The sequence below is a fragment of the Mytilus trossulus genome, chromosome 7, assembly GCF_036588685.1.
Source record: "Mytilus trossulus isolate FHL-02 chromosome 7, PNRI_Mtr1.1.1.hap1, whole genome shotgun sequence".
In the NCBI taxonomy this organism is placed as follows: Eukaryota; Metazoa; Mollusca; class Bivalvia; order Mytilida; family Mytilidae; genus Mytilus; species Mytilus trossulus.
This window is the reverse complement of record NC_086379.1, coordinates 26503675-26522706: the sequence shown is the minus strand read 5'-3', so window position 1 is coordinate 26522706 and position 19032 is coordinate 26503675. Positions and strand designations below refer to the sequence as shown.

The 19032-nt window shown below is 31.9% G+C and overlaps 3 protein-coding genes across 5 annotated transcripts in view; 2 read left to right on the top strand and 1 right to left on the bottom strand.

Annotated features, from left to right (window-relative positions):
- The window catches only part of LOC134724852 (zinc finger MIZ domain-containing protein 1-like), a 195838-nt gene that overhangs the window by 113101 nt on the left and 63705 nt on the right, over positions 1 to 19032 (bottom strand). The gene's annotated exons all lie outside the window — the stretch shown is intronic.
- Positions 3845 to 5484, top strand: LOC134726302 (uncharacterized). The gene is made up of 2 exons (XM_063590703.1): positions 3845 to 3859; positions 4762 to 5484. Exons 1-2 carry the CDS (start codon positions 3845 to 3847, stop codon positions 5482 to 5484), a joined length of 738 nt encoding a protein of 245 aa, XP_063446773.1.
- LOC134726301 (snake venom metalloprotease inhibitor 02A10-like) lies at positions 7632 to 8873 on the top strand. The gene is made up of 2 exons (XM_063590701.1): positions 7632 to 7668; positions 8455 to 8873. Exons 1-2 carry the CDS (start codon positions 7632 to 7634, stop codon positions 8871 to 8873), a joined length of 456 nt encoding a protein of 151 aa, XP_063446771.1.

Sequence of the window (19032 nt, the reverse complement as noted above, 5' to 3'; positions counted from 1 at the left end):
GTTATAAAAATAATGTAATTTTGGTAGCTGGGAGTAATAGTTTTACAGATATACGCAGTACTTAAGTTTAATATTGCGTTCCTTTTCGACTTCTTTATTTAATTATCGTTTTGTCTGATATGTTTTAAGATTATTTAATTGAAATCTTCCTTTTCCTCATTTTACTTTGTACTTCCTTCTATGAAATTGCCTGTCATATCCTCAAAATATATAATTCTTTGTTTGTTAACAATATCACCCTGAACATGCATGAAAAAGGGGGAAAGGAGGGGTCCTGATCCCGAACTTAAAAACACAAAATCCTGAGGTCCCGAAATTTAAAATAAGTACATCCTGACGTACCGAAATCAGAAAAAAAGAATTCCCGGAACCCTAAAGGGTCAATCCCAAAATCCCGAGCTTAAAAACACCAGATCCTGGAGTCCCAATAAAGATCCCCCTCATGAAATATTTGCAACTGGACATTAAGCAACAATCAATCAATCAATCACACATGTACTTCTTAAAAATGATACTAATTTCAAGGTAAAAAAGCCAAATGACAAGCTACTACTTGTACTAATTTGTCACATACAAGTCAACCAAAGTTTAGTTTGTTGTACTAATTTGTCTCCGACAAGTCACATTACAACAGGTCCTTAGTCCCGATTTGTTACATTTGCCATCTAAATAAATCAAAAAGCTACGTTACATGTGTGAAACAACCTCCTGCCCGACATGATAAACTGATAATATACCATACAATAGGATAAAAGTAATATGCTTGAAAGAGCAAACAAACAATATATTAATCTTTATAGATATCAATTATTCACTATATCAATAATTAAATTTTATTGATTACACAGTCTTTTAAGGAGTGCCTCAGCTTAATCCTGATATTCAGATCTGTGTTATAATGCATAATTCACAACTTTTGTTGTAAATAATTATATTTTTCCACCAGAAATAATTCATTTTAGTGTGATGGTATTTTACCTACTTATCACTTTTACGAGGAAATTATGTTTACATCGGTCACTTGAAAAAAGATATCTTATTATACACTCTATTCATTTGTGATACCTTTGACTTGATAATTGAAACTATCAAACTTTTTTCAAACACCTTAACTTAACTTCATTAATGCAATATAGTTATTGATCTAAGGGAGGCAATCCTAAACACAGATATCTCTGGCCTTTGAAAGTCTTGTATGTATTCTTTTTTTTTATTTTTCTCGTTTAAATTGTTTTACATTGTCATTTTTGGGCCTTTTACAGCTGACTATGAGGTATGGGCTTTGCTCATTGCTGAAGGCAACCTTCAGTTGTTAATTTCTGTGTCCTTTGTTGAGAGTTGTCTCATTGGCAATCATACCATATCTACTTTTTATAATAAGTTCATTGATATGATTCAGAGTTTAGTGTGATGTCTATTTTCACTGAACTAGAACATCTTTTTTGTTAAGGGGCCATTGCTGAAGCCCCCTCAGGGTGCTGGATTCTCATTGTGCTGAAGACCAATTAGTGGCCTTGAGCTGTTTTCTGCTCTTCCATACATTCCCCATTTCCATTCTCAATTTATCAAAAACCTTTCAAAGATGCAATCTGTTTATTCCTAAATTCTTAAATAAAATATAAAAAAAATTGAAATGTTTTTCTACACAAAAGTGAGTATTCAAAAATAAAATGATACAATAAAAGCTAATTATCATGCTAAATATGCATGAAGTATTTGCCACTGAACATTTAGCAAGCATAAATCAATTATAAGTTCAAATGTTTACTCCTTGTAACACCTCAACAATTTCTAAGCTACAGAATGTGTGATATTTTCTACTATATCTTGATTACAGCATTTCAATTACATTTACTACAGGCACCTTGTAAAACCCAGCTATGATCAGCTTGTTATCTAACATTACACTACACTATCGTGGCAATAAAAATATTGCAGAACAAAATATATAAACAGTAAGAAAAAACATAAGCAACAAGAAGCAATTTATTTTGGTAACAATTGACGTAAAATTGATCCAATTTTCCCAGTTAACCACCCAGGAAACAGCAGCTATTATTAGTTTAAATTGTTAATAGCTGTTTAACAGTAGAGCAATTGCGTATTTAGGAAGATAACCCTTAATCTTCAGATGTTGTACATAAAAACTCATGGTTTCATCAATCCGTAATTGTTTACAACACATTCTAAAGGTGCGCCAATTGATACAAGTAGTCTCGGTTCAATAAGTTTTGAACAAAATGATATTTAATTTTTTAGTGTAATGTTTCATAAAAATTCTGCTTATAAATATTAATCTTGCTTGTTAATGGGAAAAACATTTAAAGAAAATTTTCCATTGCACATTTTTGTGGTTGCTTTTAACTGGGACAGGTTATATCTAAACAATAAAAACCTCATATTACAAATGTTAGGTATAAATGATTTAGTATAAACTTGCACCTATTTTACTTAACAAATAGTCTGCAATGTTTCAGGTTACATCTTTATTACATCCTATTTTTGATAAACTTTTGATATTTTTTTCATGTGGAAGTATAAATAAACAGGATATGAAATGCTGTACACCAAGTTTAATTGTTAAACAGCAATATGTGCAATAAAGAATCAATAAGGGTGTTAAAAAAAAATGATTTAGAGGTTAATTTCAATGAGACAGCAACCAAACCATATAAAAATGAAGATGTGGTACGATTGCCAAAGAGACAACTCTCCTCAAGAGACCAAATGACACAGAAATTAACAAATATAGGTCACCATACAGCCTTCAACAATGAAGATAGCCCATACTGCATCGTCTGTAAAAGGCCAAGAAATGACAAACGTAAAACGATTCAAATGAAAAATAAATGGCATAAAACCCAAAACTTCTGATAGAACAAAAACAGCCTTCAACTGCAGACACATGTTTAAGCAAAATATCGAGCTCCAAATCATCATGAGCTTAATTTACTAAACATCATCTAAATCAAACTCAGAGTCTACATACATGTGATGGACTGTGAAACTCAGATCAGGAGATTTGAAAATTTTGGTCAGGAGATTTAGGTTTTTATAAATTTGAAAGCTTAGACTGTCTAAACTTTCAAATTTATCTATTTCAAATTAGTTCTAGATTAAAGAAAATCAGACAAATCAACCTGAGTCAAAACTTTTAAATTACTCTGTTTCAGGTCAAGGTTGCACCATCAAAGATCTATTCCTAAGGTTTATGCAATGTTCTCAATGACCTTGACCTATAACACAGTTACCTCAAAACCATATGTAGGAATCTGCCGCTTATTATATGCAGCCATTTATCAAAAAATGGTTACAATCCCTTATGAAGCATTTGATAAAGCATCCACAAAACTTTTCTGCACAAACTCCAGTTGCTTTTCGTAACTATGACCTTGACTGTGGACGTATAGTCCTCAAAATACTAGACATCTTCCTGTTATATTATTTTGACCATTATTAAGTACAGTTGCAATTCAATATGAAGTTATGAAACCATAATTACTGACCAATAGACAGAAAGGCGGAAGGACTGAAGAACTTATTTACTCAGTTCAAGAAGTATATACCAGTGCTTTTAGGTTATGTGCTTGATATATATACAATAAAGACACCTACAAATAATGTTGGATCAATTAGTCAAAATTCACATAAATACAGGAGTTATGGTGTTGGTGTCTTTGGTTGTGCTGTCCAATATTTTCAGTAGTTCCTGCTATCCTATAAATATCTTATAAGAAGTACATTGTACACATAAATGTAAGTAGATAGTACTACATGTATTTCAACAGTTCACAGCAATTAATTCCGAGACAGAGACGAAGTAATCAGTACAAAAAAAAGTAGAATGATGCAAAAGGAGGTACTTGAATATCCATATTAAAAAAGAAAACACAGGACCATAGCAATAAGATGAAAATTTAAAAGATAAAAAATTATCTGCAAAACATAATACAACAAATCAAGGTGCTCTGAAGGGTGAGCAGGTTTAGGTCCAACCAGAAACACTTGTTACATAAGAAGTATTTAGTTCAAATTGCCTTTATTCTAAACTAAATTCAAAATAAGGTATTTCTGAAATCAAGATATAATTACGTAAAAAGAGATGATATATACATTAGCTCCTAGATGGTATTAAAAGCATTCATTTAAAAATTATTTAGTCGATAGCAATACATAGATACACAGTCGTGTCGATTGTTTGACAATTATTACCGTGAATCAATAAAGATCATTTCATTAGATGGAACTCATATTTCTAGAAGTCAAAGGATGGGCTGTAAATCTGTTTGTCTATTTGTAATAATGGATCAATTATTCCACTATGGAATCAACTTTAAAACAATATTGCAATGTGCGGAAGCGAAAGCTGTATATCTCTAATCAGATGAGTAGTTCTTAAACAACGGCTAAATCCTCTTTACAAACTCTTAGAATTAATTCAATACATGTTAATAATTATCTTATTTTACTTAAGAACATATCATTGATTTTTGGAGGAAAAAAAAAACAATTAAGCTGCAGTATTCTATACATTAGAACTATTTTTTCACTTTTCTAGAATCAGAACATTTTTATTTGTCTGGCACATTAATCATTGATTTTACTGTTGCAAATCAATTTCATTACGATTTTTTTTTAAAGAAATTTAAAAAACAAGCTATTGCGGAAAATAAGTTTTTCAGGTGCATTAAGCTGCTGTTTTAATATTCAATAAACAAGAGAAACTTAATAAAACCAAAACAAGAATGCTGGAATATGTAGACAGCAACCCAACAGCACAATAGCAGAATATGTGGACAGCAACACAACAGCACAATAAAACCAAAGAATGCTGGAATATGTGGACAACCCAACAGCACAATAAAACCAAAGAATGCTGGAATATGTAGACAGCAACACAACAGCACAATAAAACCAAAGAATGCTGGAATATGTGGACAGCAACACAACAGCACAATAAAACCAAAGAATGCTGGAATATGTGGACAGCAACACAACAGCACAATAAAACCAAAGAATGCTGGAATATGTAGACAGCAACACAACAGCACAATAAAACCAAAGAATGCTGGAATATGTGGACAACCCAACAGCACAATAAAACAAAAAAATGCTGGAATATGTAGACAGCAACACAACAGCACAATAAAACCAAAGAATGCTGGAATATGTGGACAGCAACACAACAGCACAATAAAACCAAAGAATGCTGGAAAATGTAGACAGCAACACAACAGCACAATAAAACCAAAGAATGCTGGAATATGTGGACAGCAACACAACAGCACAATAAAACCAAAGAATGCTGGAATATGTGGACAGCAACCCAACAGCACAATAAAACCAAAGAATGCTGGAATATGTGGACAACCCAACAGCACAATAAAACAAAAGAATGCTGGAATATGTGGACAGCAACCCAACAGCACAATAAAACCAAAGAATGCTGGAACATGTGGACAGCAACACAACAGCACAATATAACCAAAGAATGCTAGCATATGTGGACAGCAACCCAACAGCACAATAAAACCAAAGAATGCTGGAATATGTGGACAGCAAACACAACAGCACAATATAACCAAAGAATGCTGGAATATGTGGACAGCAAACCAACAGCACAATATAACCAAAGAATGCTAAAATATGTGGACAGCAAACACAACAGCACAATATAACCAAAGAATGCTGGAACATGTGGACAGCAACACAACAGCACAATATAACCAAAGAATGCTAGCATATGTGGACAGCAACACAACAGCACAATATAACCAAAGAATACTGGAATATGTAGACAGCAACACAACAGCACAATAAAACCAAAGAATGCTGGAATATGTGGACAGCAACACAACAGCACAATAAAACCAAATTAGATTATTTTTTGCTTGGTTAATTCCCATTGGCAAATATTTCATGCAACTCTGGGGGGGAAAACAAGCGGTATGAATTATTGCGCAATAATGATACCCTGCTATCAGTATTCAGTAAAGAGGAAGTTGATGAGGAAATGGCTGTGAAAACCAATCACAAGGTAAAGTATGCTCACGCAAAATTCACTAAGTTTAATTGACAAAATTCATGAAGACATTATACTGTAAATGAACACATAAAACTTGACAGCAAGTTTCAAGAGGCTGATATTTATAGTGTCTTTTAAGAAAAATGTGATAATTCTATTATCTGAATTATTTGGGTATTTATTATGCAGAAACTCACAATAACTATACATGTACCTCGATTTAATTTATTAGTTCAAGAAGAGAAGAAAGGGTTTGAACATGTAGTCACATAAGAGAAGAAAGGGTTTGAACATGTTGTCACAGAAGAGAAGAAATGGTTTGAACATGTAGTCACAGAAGAGAAGAAAGGGTTTGAACATGTAGTCACAGAAGAGAAGAAAAATTTAGCCATGTAGTCTAGAAAGTAGAAATGATTTGATCATGTAGTCGAAGAAGAGAAGAAAGCATTTGACCATGTAGTACCATAGAGAAGAAAGCATTTGACCATGTAGTACCATAGACAAGAAAGCATTTGACCATGTAGTACCATAGAGAAGAAAGGATTAGACCATGTAGTACCATAGACAAGAAAGCATTTGACCATGTAGTACCATAGACAAGAAAGGATTAGACCATGTAGTACCATAGACAAGAAAGCATTAGACCATGTAGTACCATAGACAAGAAAGCATTTGACCATGTAGTACCATAGACAAGAAAGGATTAGACCATGTAGTACCATAGACAAGAAAGGATTAGACCATGTAGTACCATAGACAAGAAAGCATTTGACCATGTAGTACCCTAGACAAGAAAGCATTTGACCATGTAGTACCATAGACAAGAAAGCATTTGACAATGTAGTACCATAGAGAAGAAAGCATTAGACCATGTAGTACCATAGACAAGAAAGCATTTGACCATGTAGTACCATAGACAAGAAAGCATTTGACAATGTAGTACCATAGAGAAGAAAGCATTAGACCATGTAGTACCCTAGACAAGAAAGCATTTGACCATGTAGTATAATAGACAAGAAAGCATTTGACCATGTAGTACCATAGACAAGAAAGGATTAGACCATGGAGTACCATAGACAAGAAAGCATTTTATCATGTAGTACCATAGACAAGAAAGCATTTGACCATGGAGTACCATAGACAAGAAAGGATTAGACCATGGAGTACCATAGACAAGAAAGGATTAGACCATGGAGTACCATAGACAAGAAAGGATTTGACCATGTAGTATAATAGACAAGAAAGCATTAGACCATGTAGTACCATAGACAAGAAAGCATTTGACCATGTAGTATAATAGACAAGAAAGCATTAGACCATGTAGTACCATAGACAAGAAAGCATTAGACCATGTAGTACCATAGAGAAGAAAGGATTAGACCATGTAGTACCATAGACAAGAAAGCATTAGACCATGGAGTACCATAGACAAGAAAGCATTTGACCATGTAGTATAATAGACAAGAAAGCATTAGACCATGTAGTACCATAGACAAGAAAGCATTAGACCATGTAGTACCATAGAGAAGAAAGGATTAGACCATGTAGTACCATAGACAAGAAAGCATTTGACCATGGAGTACCATAGACAAGAAAGGATTAGACCATGGAGTACCATAGACAAGAAAGCATTAGACCATGGAGTACCATAGACAAGAAAGCATTTTATCATGTAGTACCATAGACAAGAAAGCATTTGACCATGTAGTATAATAGACAAGAAAGCATTTTATCATGTAGTACCATAGACAAGAAAGCATTAGACCATGTAGTACCATAGACAAGAAAGCATTTTATCATGTAGTACCGTAGACAAGAAAGCATTAGACCATGTAGTACCATAGACAAGAAAGCATTTTATCATGTAGTATAATAGACAAGAAAGGATTAGACCATGTAGTACCGTAGACAAGAAAGCATTAGACCATGTAGTACCATAGACAAGAAAGCATTTTATCATGTAGTACCGTAGACAAGAAAGCATTAGACCATGGAGTACCATAGACAAGAAAGCATTTTATCATGTAGTACCATAGACAAGAAAGCATTTGACCATGGAGTACCATAGACAAGAAAGCATTTGACCATGTAGTATAATAGACAAGAAAGGATTAGACCATGTAGTACCCTAGACAAGAAAGCATTTGACCATGTAGTACCATAGACAAGAAAGCATTAGACCATGTAGTACCATAGACAAGAAAGGATTAGACCATGTAGTACCCTAGACAAGAAAGCATTTGACCATGTAGTATAATAGACAAGAAAGCATTAGACCATGTAGTACCATAGACAAGAAAGCATTAGACCATGTAGTACCATAGAGAAGAAAGGATTAGACCATGTAGTACCATAGACAAGAAAGCATTAGACCATGTAGTACCCTAGACAAGAAAGCATTTTATCATGTAGTACCATATACAATAAAGGATTTGAATGTGTAGTCCCAGAAGAGAATAAAGGATTGGAATGTGTAGTCCCAGAAGACAATAAAGGATTGGAATGTGTAGTCCCAGAAGAGAATAAAGGATTGGAATGTGTAGTCCCAGAAGACAATAAAGGATTTGAATGTATAGTCCCAGAAGAGAATAAAGGATTGGAATGTGTAGTCCCAGAAGACAATAAAGGATTTGAATGTGTAGTCCCAGAAGAGAATAAAGGATTGGAATGTGTAGTCCCAGAAGACAATAAAGGATTTGAATTTGTAGTCCCAGAAGACAATAAAGGATTTGAATGTGTAGTCCAAGAAGAGAATAAAGGATTGGAATGTGTAGTCCCAGAAGACAATAAAGGATTTGAATGTGTAGTCCCAGAAGAGAATAAAGGATTGGAATGTGTACTGCCATAGAGAAGAAGGGACTTGAACATGTAGTACCATTACAGAAGAACGAATTTGGCCTACTTCTTTGATTCAATGTCATCGTCTTAGAATGATGGCAGTTCATCTTTGGTTTACAATGTCAATGTCTTAGAATCAGTTCATTAGTTCTATGTATGATAAAAATACTCATGCTGTTATTTTAGAATAGCTTACTCAAAATACTTTAGCATTATTCTTTAGGCTTGATTACTTTATAAAAAGTCAATATCTAGAACATACCTAAAGCATAACAATGGGAAAATTATCTCTACGTCATACAGGTTTCAATTAATTAAAAGAAGAATGAGTGTGAAGAGCTTATGAACTAATTAAATACTAAATATAAATATTCACACCATATTGGATAGGAGTTCCTTATTTGTGGGGGCACTGTTTATTATCTTATCAAAGGTGTAGGGTATCACAAAACTGATAATCTGTGTACTTAATCTAATTACAGTACAATCTATTTGTGGTTTTTACTTATGTCATTACTGGTAGTATACCTTTACCCGGAAATCTTCCAATGTACATGATGCTTACTATCAAGAATTTCGCTAAACACAAACATTTACTGTCAATTTTCAAGAGTTATGGCCCTTGAAACTGATAAAATTTCTTTGTAAGCACTCCAACCATTTAATTTTACAATTAATCTGACTGATTCTTGTATCAAAGCTTAAATAATCATAACAGTGACTCAAGTTCCACAGTTAAATGCAGCTCAACAAAAAAAGAAAAAAAAAGAGTTACAGTTCTTGATAAGTTTGAAAATTGAAAACAATATATAGTTGTTGTTTCTCAAAACTAAAATTAAGTCTTAGATTTAAAAAGAAACATGTTGGATATTACAAAGGTAACAGGAATCTGTGTCCATAGGATAATAGGCCCTGCTTGGATTATACTTCTATGTTCAATAAATCCCTAAAAGGGGGTAATAACCATTAGGTGGCATATAATGAACATTACAATTAAGATTCCAGTAGTGACCACAACTACATGGTAAACTACCATGACCAAGGTACAAACAAAACGTGATCTTGGGAGATATTTTAAAAAATGTGTACATTTTTATAGAAAGAAAACTTCAACTCTTTAGCAGCAGACAATTAAGATAGACAACAACAAAAAAATCTGTATGAATTTGTCAAAGAAAATTTCAATGATTCTGAGATGTGATCTAACAAACAGACAGACAGACAGACAGACAGACAGACAAAACCATAACGGCATACAATAAATTTTGTCAATGATTGGCATATTAACATCACTTTCCTGGAAATGCACTAGTAATTAAGGTAAATTATGATAGACGAAGAAGTAATTCAATCATCTATGAATGTTTTTATTTTTCAATATGACGGGTGGAAATTGGAAATCAATTTTACTTAAAATAAACAATTACAACTTATTTCACACAAAACATAAATCATTGTCTAGAAAAGTAATCTTTTCTGTCTAAGAGAAATAATTAAGATTGCTTCAAGTTGTACGTCCACATACGACAAATATAATTCAATAGTTCCAAATCTGGAATTACACCAATCCTGTTCAATTATATAAGAATATAATGAGTAATCAGGAGTTTTGAAAAAGACAAGATGAACAAGTACAAAAATGGTGCGATACTCAAAGCCATAAAAACATCAATTAGATTAACGCAAAACTGTGATCGCAACGAAAATATACATCTGATCTGGCTTTTGAATAAAAGTATCGATGATTAACTGAAACTGATTTACAAAGGGTTCTGTGTTGATTGCTAACAATTTTTCATACATTTTCAATATTGGAAAAATTGTCATGATTTCTATGGTAAACGTCGGGTTTACTTAATTGTGTGGCTCGATCTGTCAGGTTATATCAAAAGACTAATTGTATGAATCTATTAAAGCTTATAACCGTCTTCCGTCTCGGAGAAAGTTTTTAGAAAACATTGGTTAAAGCACATAGACAACTTTGATTAATGGTGCCTAATGATAATGAGTTGATATACTTTATGAAATATTGTAACACCCAGGTGTAAATAAACTTAGTAGAATTCAAAGAAAAAAAAGTATTTGCTAAAAATGTGATTATTAAAAAAAAATCTGGATTTCAAAGGTTGGTTGGGTCATACATCTTCTAAAGTATGCAAGTACTTTTACATCCTCGGTTTTCAAATTTTTTGGATTTAAGAATTCCTGATGGAGCTTAATCCAGAAAACCACTTGGGACCCACCAAGTAAATGAATCATTTCCATTTCCTACTAATTTCTAAAAAAAAAATTTGTGCTTTTGCACCACTGTCCCATGATAGAAGGAAGATACAATGCATCCAAACATGCCAAAACATAACTCTGGAACTTGTAATTTCAGTGGTTGCATTTGGTTGCTGATTGTCATATGTTTTTTTCTCCTCTATTGTATTATCCCAAAAGAGAGCCCTGGTGTAGTGATTAGTGCATCGGACTACTAACACAAAGGTTCCTGGTAGGATTCTCGTTCGGGATGAAAATTTCAGGAACTAAATTTTCGGCTCTCCCTTGACACCATTTGGGAGTATGGTCTTGAGGAAATGATGATAGTCCGTCAGAAGGGGACGTTAAATGGCTGACCCATGTTAAGAGAGAGCCATATCTCTTGCACATTAGAGACACCCTTGTAGATTTTGAAAAAGAGTATGCTAATGCCGCTTCAAGGCAGCACTTGCACCCGCAAAGTGGAAAGGGATTAATATAAGTTGCAAAACTTGTTTCCCAATCCACTATAAATAAATATGTTTAAATATCCAAATCAGACCACTTTAATTGTGATATAAAATGAATCCCATCACTACTTTAAATAACATTTTAAAATGTAATCTTATTCAATTATAACAGAAATTAATAATTCATGATTATTTTCAATAAACCTAAAAAGAAACTCATTAAACTGGTATAAAATATCATCATCTATTTATAGAATTCTCTTAAGGATTGAGGTCTTTTGAAACAAAAGCTTGTTACACGTTTCACTTTGATAAGGAAGAAATGGTGTAGTAATGTGTACCAGGACATGAGCAAGCCCTCTCTGATGTGGTTAAGACCAGGAAAATCACTGCTAAATATTCTCTTGATTTCAAACAGATTTTACCGTTAAAAAGGTGAATATTTTGCCTAGAGAAGTAACAACAAGACAGAAGTGTGAATTTTCATTGTAGTTAGTCATTTTTTTTTAAATGCTTAAAGTTATACGCCTTCAAATTTGTTTTGTAATAAATTCTATTTGCCCCAATTAAAAACATATGATTTTTATTACTTTTTGCATCCAGGAGACATGAAATAGAAATGTACCTAACATTTTCGTGCTTTATTAGACATAAAACTTAATGATGTTTTTTTCCATCTTTTATTAATGCAGAAGCATTGACTTAACTATAAAAAAAAATCTGTGTAGACAAACAACTTTTATTCCTTTCCTTTTTTTATAGTCAACAGTCACAAATTATAATAGTCTACAGGGTAAAGGAACATTATTTCCATTCTTGCAAAATAAAATCTTTTTCTGCTCAATGAAAAAAGCTTATTTGGTGTTACTTTTGATAAATTCTTGAAAAAAACACATTTTTTTTGTCAGGCTTTTCTTACAAAGCTTTGACAATTATATCTAAATTGGGTTAAAACAGAGACTTTAGTGAAAATTGACTAATCTTTTGAATTTTATCCACATTGAGGCCAAAAATAATTAAGTGCAGGGTTAACAAACATGATTTAAACAAAAATTAACATTACATTTACTTTATGTTCCAAGTCTCCAAAAAAAAACAATTGAAAAGTTTTTATTGAATTTATTATGACGTTGGAAAACTGATTCCACTTATCGAAGGCAAAAATTTCAAAAACTGAGACAATGATTGCAGACTTATTAAACATCAACAAGGTATAATCACAACTAAATTGAAGGATTATATCTAATGCTACTGTATACGGAAGTGAATATATTGTCCAATCATTTCAAAACAGTCAGATGAAAACTTACAAATGCCTTTCAACTGATGTCAAGGTCAATCGTTCAATATTCTCAACACTTGTCTTCAAATGACTTGTCATGCTATTAAGAATTTTGGGTACTTTTTTAAACTCAATTCAAATTCAAATTTTGCTTAAAAGGTAATCACACTGATATTCTAAAGGTATTCCTTAATTAGAAATCCCCACCTTTTTTAATATCAGTGCTCTGAATTGGGTCGTATAGTTGGACCTCCATTCTTTATCCTTTGTTCAGGAACCCTGGGTTACCCCTTTAAAAAATGGCTTGATCCGCCCCTACAATTGCACGAATGCAGAACACAATTCTAGTCAGCTACCAACTCAAAATACCAACTAAATTGTTTAGCACTTTTGTAGGAGGGTTTGGATGGGGTTAAATGATTAAAGAATAATGCCCTTAAAAATGAAGATTAGAGAATAACGGGCAAACAAAAATTAAGAAATAATTCCTGGAAGCCATAGATTTGTTGGAAATTTACACATGGCCTGGGCTGTAATATTCGAATTTTATCCTGAGCGTTAGCGAGGGATAAAATTAACCAATATCACGGCCCAGGCCATGTGTAAATTTCCAACAAATCTATGGCTTTCATGAATTATTTCGATTCTAATAGGACAAATAAGTCAAATACTGAAGCGAGGATAGGTACATGTATGCCGTGTGTGTAGCTGTTCTTTTTTACTACTTGTTAGATAAAGCTCAAATATTCTCATAAAGCTTAAGCTTGCATTAAGTATTTCGTTAATAACCGCTAGTCAAAAATATGTTTAACTCTCAAACCAAATATTTCCGATTTTTGATTTACATGTTTTCTCGTAAACTACTGTCAAATCCAAAATTGACGGACATTTCGTAATGAAGGAGTTGCCTTGTTGACTAGCTGAAATCAATTGCAATAGAATAGAAAACAAATCTACCTCATAATTCCATTTTTATACAATATTATACAAACTTCGATTGTTACAAAAAAGTTTATATTTTTGTGACATTGACTAAGTATTGCTTTTATACTGCAACTTAAATTATTATATTGATAGCTTTTAAAATCGTAACATTAATATCAAGCTTATTTTCATCCCTTAATGAGCCCCTGATTGTAGAGAAAGTGTTCCATGATGAAATTGACGTCGCACAAAACACAGCTGTGTTACTATATTTAGGAAATAAACCAAACTAGTTGCAATATATTTATTCTTTTTATTAATGATCCGAATAAGAATAAAAGTCCTTTTGTCTTTTGTTTTATAACACTTTCTAATACAATAAAATTTGCAAAGCGTTTGCAAAGTAGGTTCAAATACATGTGGATTTACGTGGGAGGTATATTGTAACATCCATTATTATGTATATCTCTGAGTCTGCGCTAAGTATAGATATATCGAGATTTTTCACACAGTGTTGTTTACAAAGCGAAAGAAGCACGTCATATTAGAATGAAAATTAGAGAAAAAAGGGGTTGATTTTTGAAGATTAGTGGAAAAAAAAGGGGTTAATTTTTGGAAGATTAGAGAAAAAAGGGGTGAAAATTATATGTTTACAAAATAACAGACCCCCCCCCCCCCCCCCCCCCCCCCATCCAGACCCTCTTGTAGTTGTAATCTCAATATATCTATTCTAATTTGTATTGATGGTTTGCTGAGCACCCTTACATGTCCTTTAATTTATTTGAACTGTAAAATTGCTGTGTATGTAATTTTCATTCATCATTTCTACATATTAATTAACGAAATGTATTACTTATATTAAAGATAATATAAAAATATGCAACAGGTGTGATATGTCGTTTTCAAACAGATCAAAAATAGGTAAAAAACATTATAATTATACAGAGAACACCTGTCACACATATATCAATATATACAACTTCAATTTTTATCTGAATTATAAATAACAAGAAAACATTTATTTTATAGCTTTTTAACATTTATCAGAAAGAAAATTACACTTAATTGTAGTGTATTTATATTCATATACACTGGTTTTTTTTTATAAAGACAATGTATGATATCATATATGTAAAACATCTGAAATTGATAAACATGTAAAGGTGACTTTGTGTAATCAAGTTGTTATAAATAATTACACATTTGAAAAATTTGAATAATTCATAATGAATAATCACAGTTGAATATGTTATAATGAATAATCACACAGTTGAATATCTTATAATGAATAATCACACTGTTGAATATTCAAAAATGAATAATCATCACGGTTGAATATGTTATAAAGAGTTATTACCCATTTGAATATGTTATATGAGTTGTTACACAATTGAAAATGCTATAATGAGGAATCACACAGTTTAATATGTAACAATGAATACTAGCACAGTTGAGTATGTTATAATGAATACTAGCACAGTTGAGTATGTTATAATGAATACTAGCACAGTTGAGTATGTTATAATGAATACTAGCACAGTTGAGTATGTTATAATGAATACTAGCACAGTTGAATATGTTAAAATGAATATTAGCACAGTTGAGTATGTTATAATGAATATTAGCACAGTTGAGTATGTTATAATGAATACTAGCACAGTTGAGTATGTTATAATGAATACTAGCACAGTTGAGTATGTTATAATGAATACTAGCACAGTTGAGTATGTTATAATGAATACTAGCACAGTTGAATATGTTAAAATGAATACTAGCACAGTTGAGTATGTTATAATGAATATTAGCACAGTTGAATATGTTAAAATGAATTAAAACACAGTTGAATATGTTGTAAAGAAGAATGGCAAAGTTAAATAATGAATTACCAAATCGTTGAATATGTTACAATGAAGAAACACACAGTTGAATATGTCATGTTGTAACCTTTACAGTTGGTTTATAACTCGTTTACTCAAAAGAGAGTAGCATACCTACAGTGATTACTAGCAATGTGAGTTTGCCAGCTTAAATTTAATTGAGGCAGTTCCAGGCTGAAAGGATGTGCTTCACTCAGGGTACTCCAGCTTCCTTTACCAATAAACAACTAGCAACGATGGTATAACCAAGTGTGCTTACAGTGGTGTTAAACACCACTCAATCAATCAATAAGCCATGACCAAGGAAATTGATGACATCAGCATTGTTTTGTTAATTTGGATGGAACAAAGATAGTTATGAATATTGTATGAGGAAAAAACTCATCAAAGAAACCGACTGGCTCATGTTACATTATAAACGACTCGCCAGTGAGTCTCAATCAAAAAAACTGAAAAGGCCAAATAAAGTATGTTTCAGAGCATTTAAATTAGAACTTCCCAAGGTTTTGCCTGTTTACAACTTAAAAAGACTAAAAGAGATTAAAGATTAACAGATATTTTTGATATGGCAATAAGAACGAGTTATAAGAGTTATGAACCTCTGTCTGAAATATTTATTATGATATGATGATTAAAAATGTCTTGATAAAATTCAACATTTATATATATAATCAACAAGGCATCCATACAAAAATCATTCAAATATTATATGCATGGTTGTTCTTCCATAAGATTTTAGCAGATGAGCGGGAAATTTGTTAGTGAACTTCTATTGTTCAATTGATATGACATTTTAACTATAAAATCCATCATCCATGAAAATCATTTTCAAGTCCAGCTTCTTAAGTATAAAAGAAACATTTTCAGTAAAGTATTTAAAACGATATAAAAAAATCGTCTTTTATAGTCAAATACCCTTAAGTGACAGATGTATGTAAAAGGAAATCATGAAATTGATTATAAATTTATGATCTGCCGTGTATAATTACACGAAGACTTCTTTTTTTCCCTAGCCGACAGCGATTCTTCAAACGATTGATATAGCACAATATGTTGATAAAAACATTGATTTCAACAATAATTATATCTATTTCAATAACTATGAACAAATTTAGCCATTTTTCTTTTCAAGCCTAATGAGTTTTTAAAACTTTTCGTAAGTGGCTGTTAAAATCACAAGTGACATGTTGAAAACCAATTTGTATAAGTATTGACCAAAAGATATCAATATACGTTTGTAACAAGATTTTATATTGAAAACAAAAACAAATTAACTGAAGTTTATCAGGAGGAAATACAAATATTATCATGTGGCTGTTTACAATGTCCCTCTTTAGTTTAAGAAATTAACAAGGGCAGTAACTCCTATACTAGTAAATAAAAACAAAATTGTAAATAAATTTGAAAAATTTAATTTGGATATAAAAGACCCATGGAGTCAGGCCAGATACAAATATGTACTGTGAATTCATTTATTTTCTTTGGTACCAGCTTTCATGGATTGAGAAAATCTTGCATCTTCATCGAATTTTTCTTTTTTTGTTTTTGTCCAAATCTGCATACAACCCAATAGTGAATGAGAACTTTGTTGAACATCGAAATTATCAGTTCACTTGTACCACCGAAAACCAACAAAAATGGTATCATCACATGGATAATAACGAACCCATAGTAATAGAGATAAACTTTTGAGTCAAGCCAGCTAGTTATAAGTAGGAGGCAGATGACAATTTGAGTCAGTTGAGGTACAATTAATATACAATGTACAATATAAAAAAGAAGATGTGGTATGATTGCCAATGAGACAACTATCCACAAAATGACACAAACATTAACAACTATAGGTCACCATACAGCCTTCAACAATGAGCAAAGCCCATACCGCATAGTCAGCTATAAAAGGCCCCGATAAGACAATGTAAAACAATTCAAACGAGAAAATTAACGGCCTTATTTATGTAAAAAAATGAAGTAGGTTTTAGAAGACCACTCAATTCAGTTGAGATAAAAATAAGTAGTTTTTTCAAAGACCCCTACAGTCAGATGAGATACAAATAAGTAAGATTTAGCAACCCCTTAAGTCAGGTGAGCAACAGAAATACTCTTTTAGATGGACCAGACAAGATACTGAATGTTATACACTTCATATAAAGAAAGACAGACAGACAGACTGATCATACAGCTATATATAGACTTGGACATAGAGAATTACCTATGGAACCAATTACAGATTCAAACGCTTTATATGGATACTTTTCCAATTTCATACTATAACCTATTTTGAATAATTAGTTTCTGAAAGCTTGTTCATGACATAGATAACTTTTAATCTGAATGCTATAAATATTGATTAAATAAGTTACTTATTATGTTGTGAGAACTATGGGTGATTAACTTTGTGATTTTTATTTATTGCAATATCATTATTAATCAAGATTAAAATTAAAAATATACGCCCAATCAATAAGACCTTTCCTAAATTTTTAAAAGTTAATTTTAAAAAAGTCAAAAGAAAATTTTCAACTGTGTAATACTATTCAATTGATATCCTTATATATCAATAATCAACCACTACATAATTATTTGATGACGATAAATTTTTGGCGTCATCAATTTCATTTGTAAAAGAAACAAGGAATAAATCCAGCATAATTTCCTTTTTATGCACGGTAAATAAAGTCTGTAAACTCATCTATAACGGATCAATGTATCTCACACATGGCCTTTTGTAAAATATATTTCAATTAGTAAACGATATGATCGGGAACATCAAGAACGCTGTTCCGTGACGCTGGCATATAAAGCATCATATTAAAAAATTTTCATTTCTTGATTTGTCAGCAATTGATATTTCAAATGGCAACAAAAATAGAATCTAAATCACTTTTCATTTTGTGAAATCAATACATATGAACGCTGATGTAATAAAACCCGCTTAAGTGATTTTACTAAAAATATGATAAATCTTGTTTGTTAGTGACATTGTAAAAGCTTTACAATGAACGGCCATAACAATGTATCACTTAACAATAATTAATCATTTTCTACTAAGTCAATACCTTCATAGGATTACATATTGTCAAAGATACAGCGACTAACACTGATCAGACAACAAGTGGCTAGATTTTATCCAAATTTGTTGATAAACTGGTCAACCGATCACCGAAGGGTGAGAGGTAGCAAATAAAATTATTTATACAACACTTTATTGACCCCTGTGGTTAATATTGACTTCACTTGACAAAACAGCCATACAGCTGTCTATGGGAGCTAGTGAAATGAATTAATTAAAGGAAGCAAAGAAGTTATTAGCTTAAATAATTCAATCAGATTATCATATGACAAAAACATCCTACTGATGGCACTGAAAATATG

What these genes read in the sequence shown, in the direction of transcription:
- LOC134726301 (XM_063590701.1), top strand. Translation starts at nt 7,632, where the DNA reads ATGGAGTACCATAGACAAGAAAGCATTAGACCATGGA. An exon ending in AGAAAGCATTAGACCATGGA is followed by an intron (nt 7,669 to 8,454) that starts GTACCATAGACA and finishes TATACAATAAAG; the next exon opens with GATTTGAATGTGTAGTCCCA.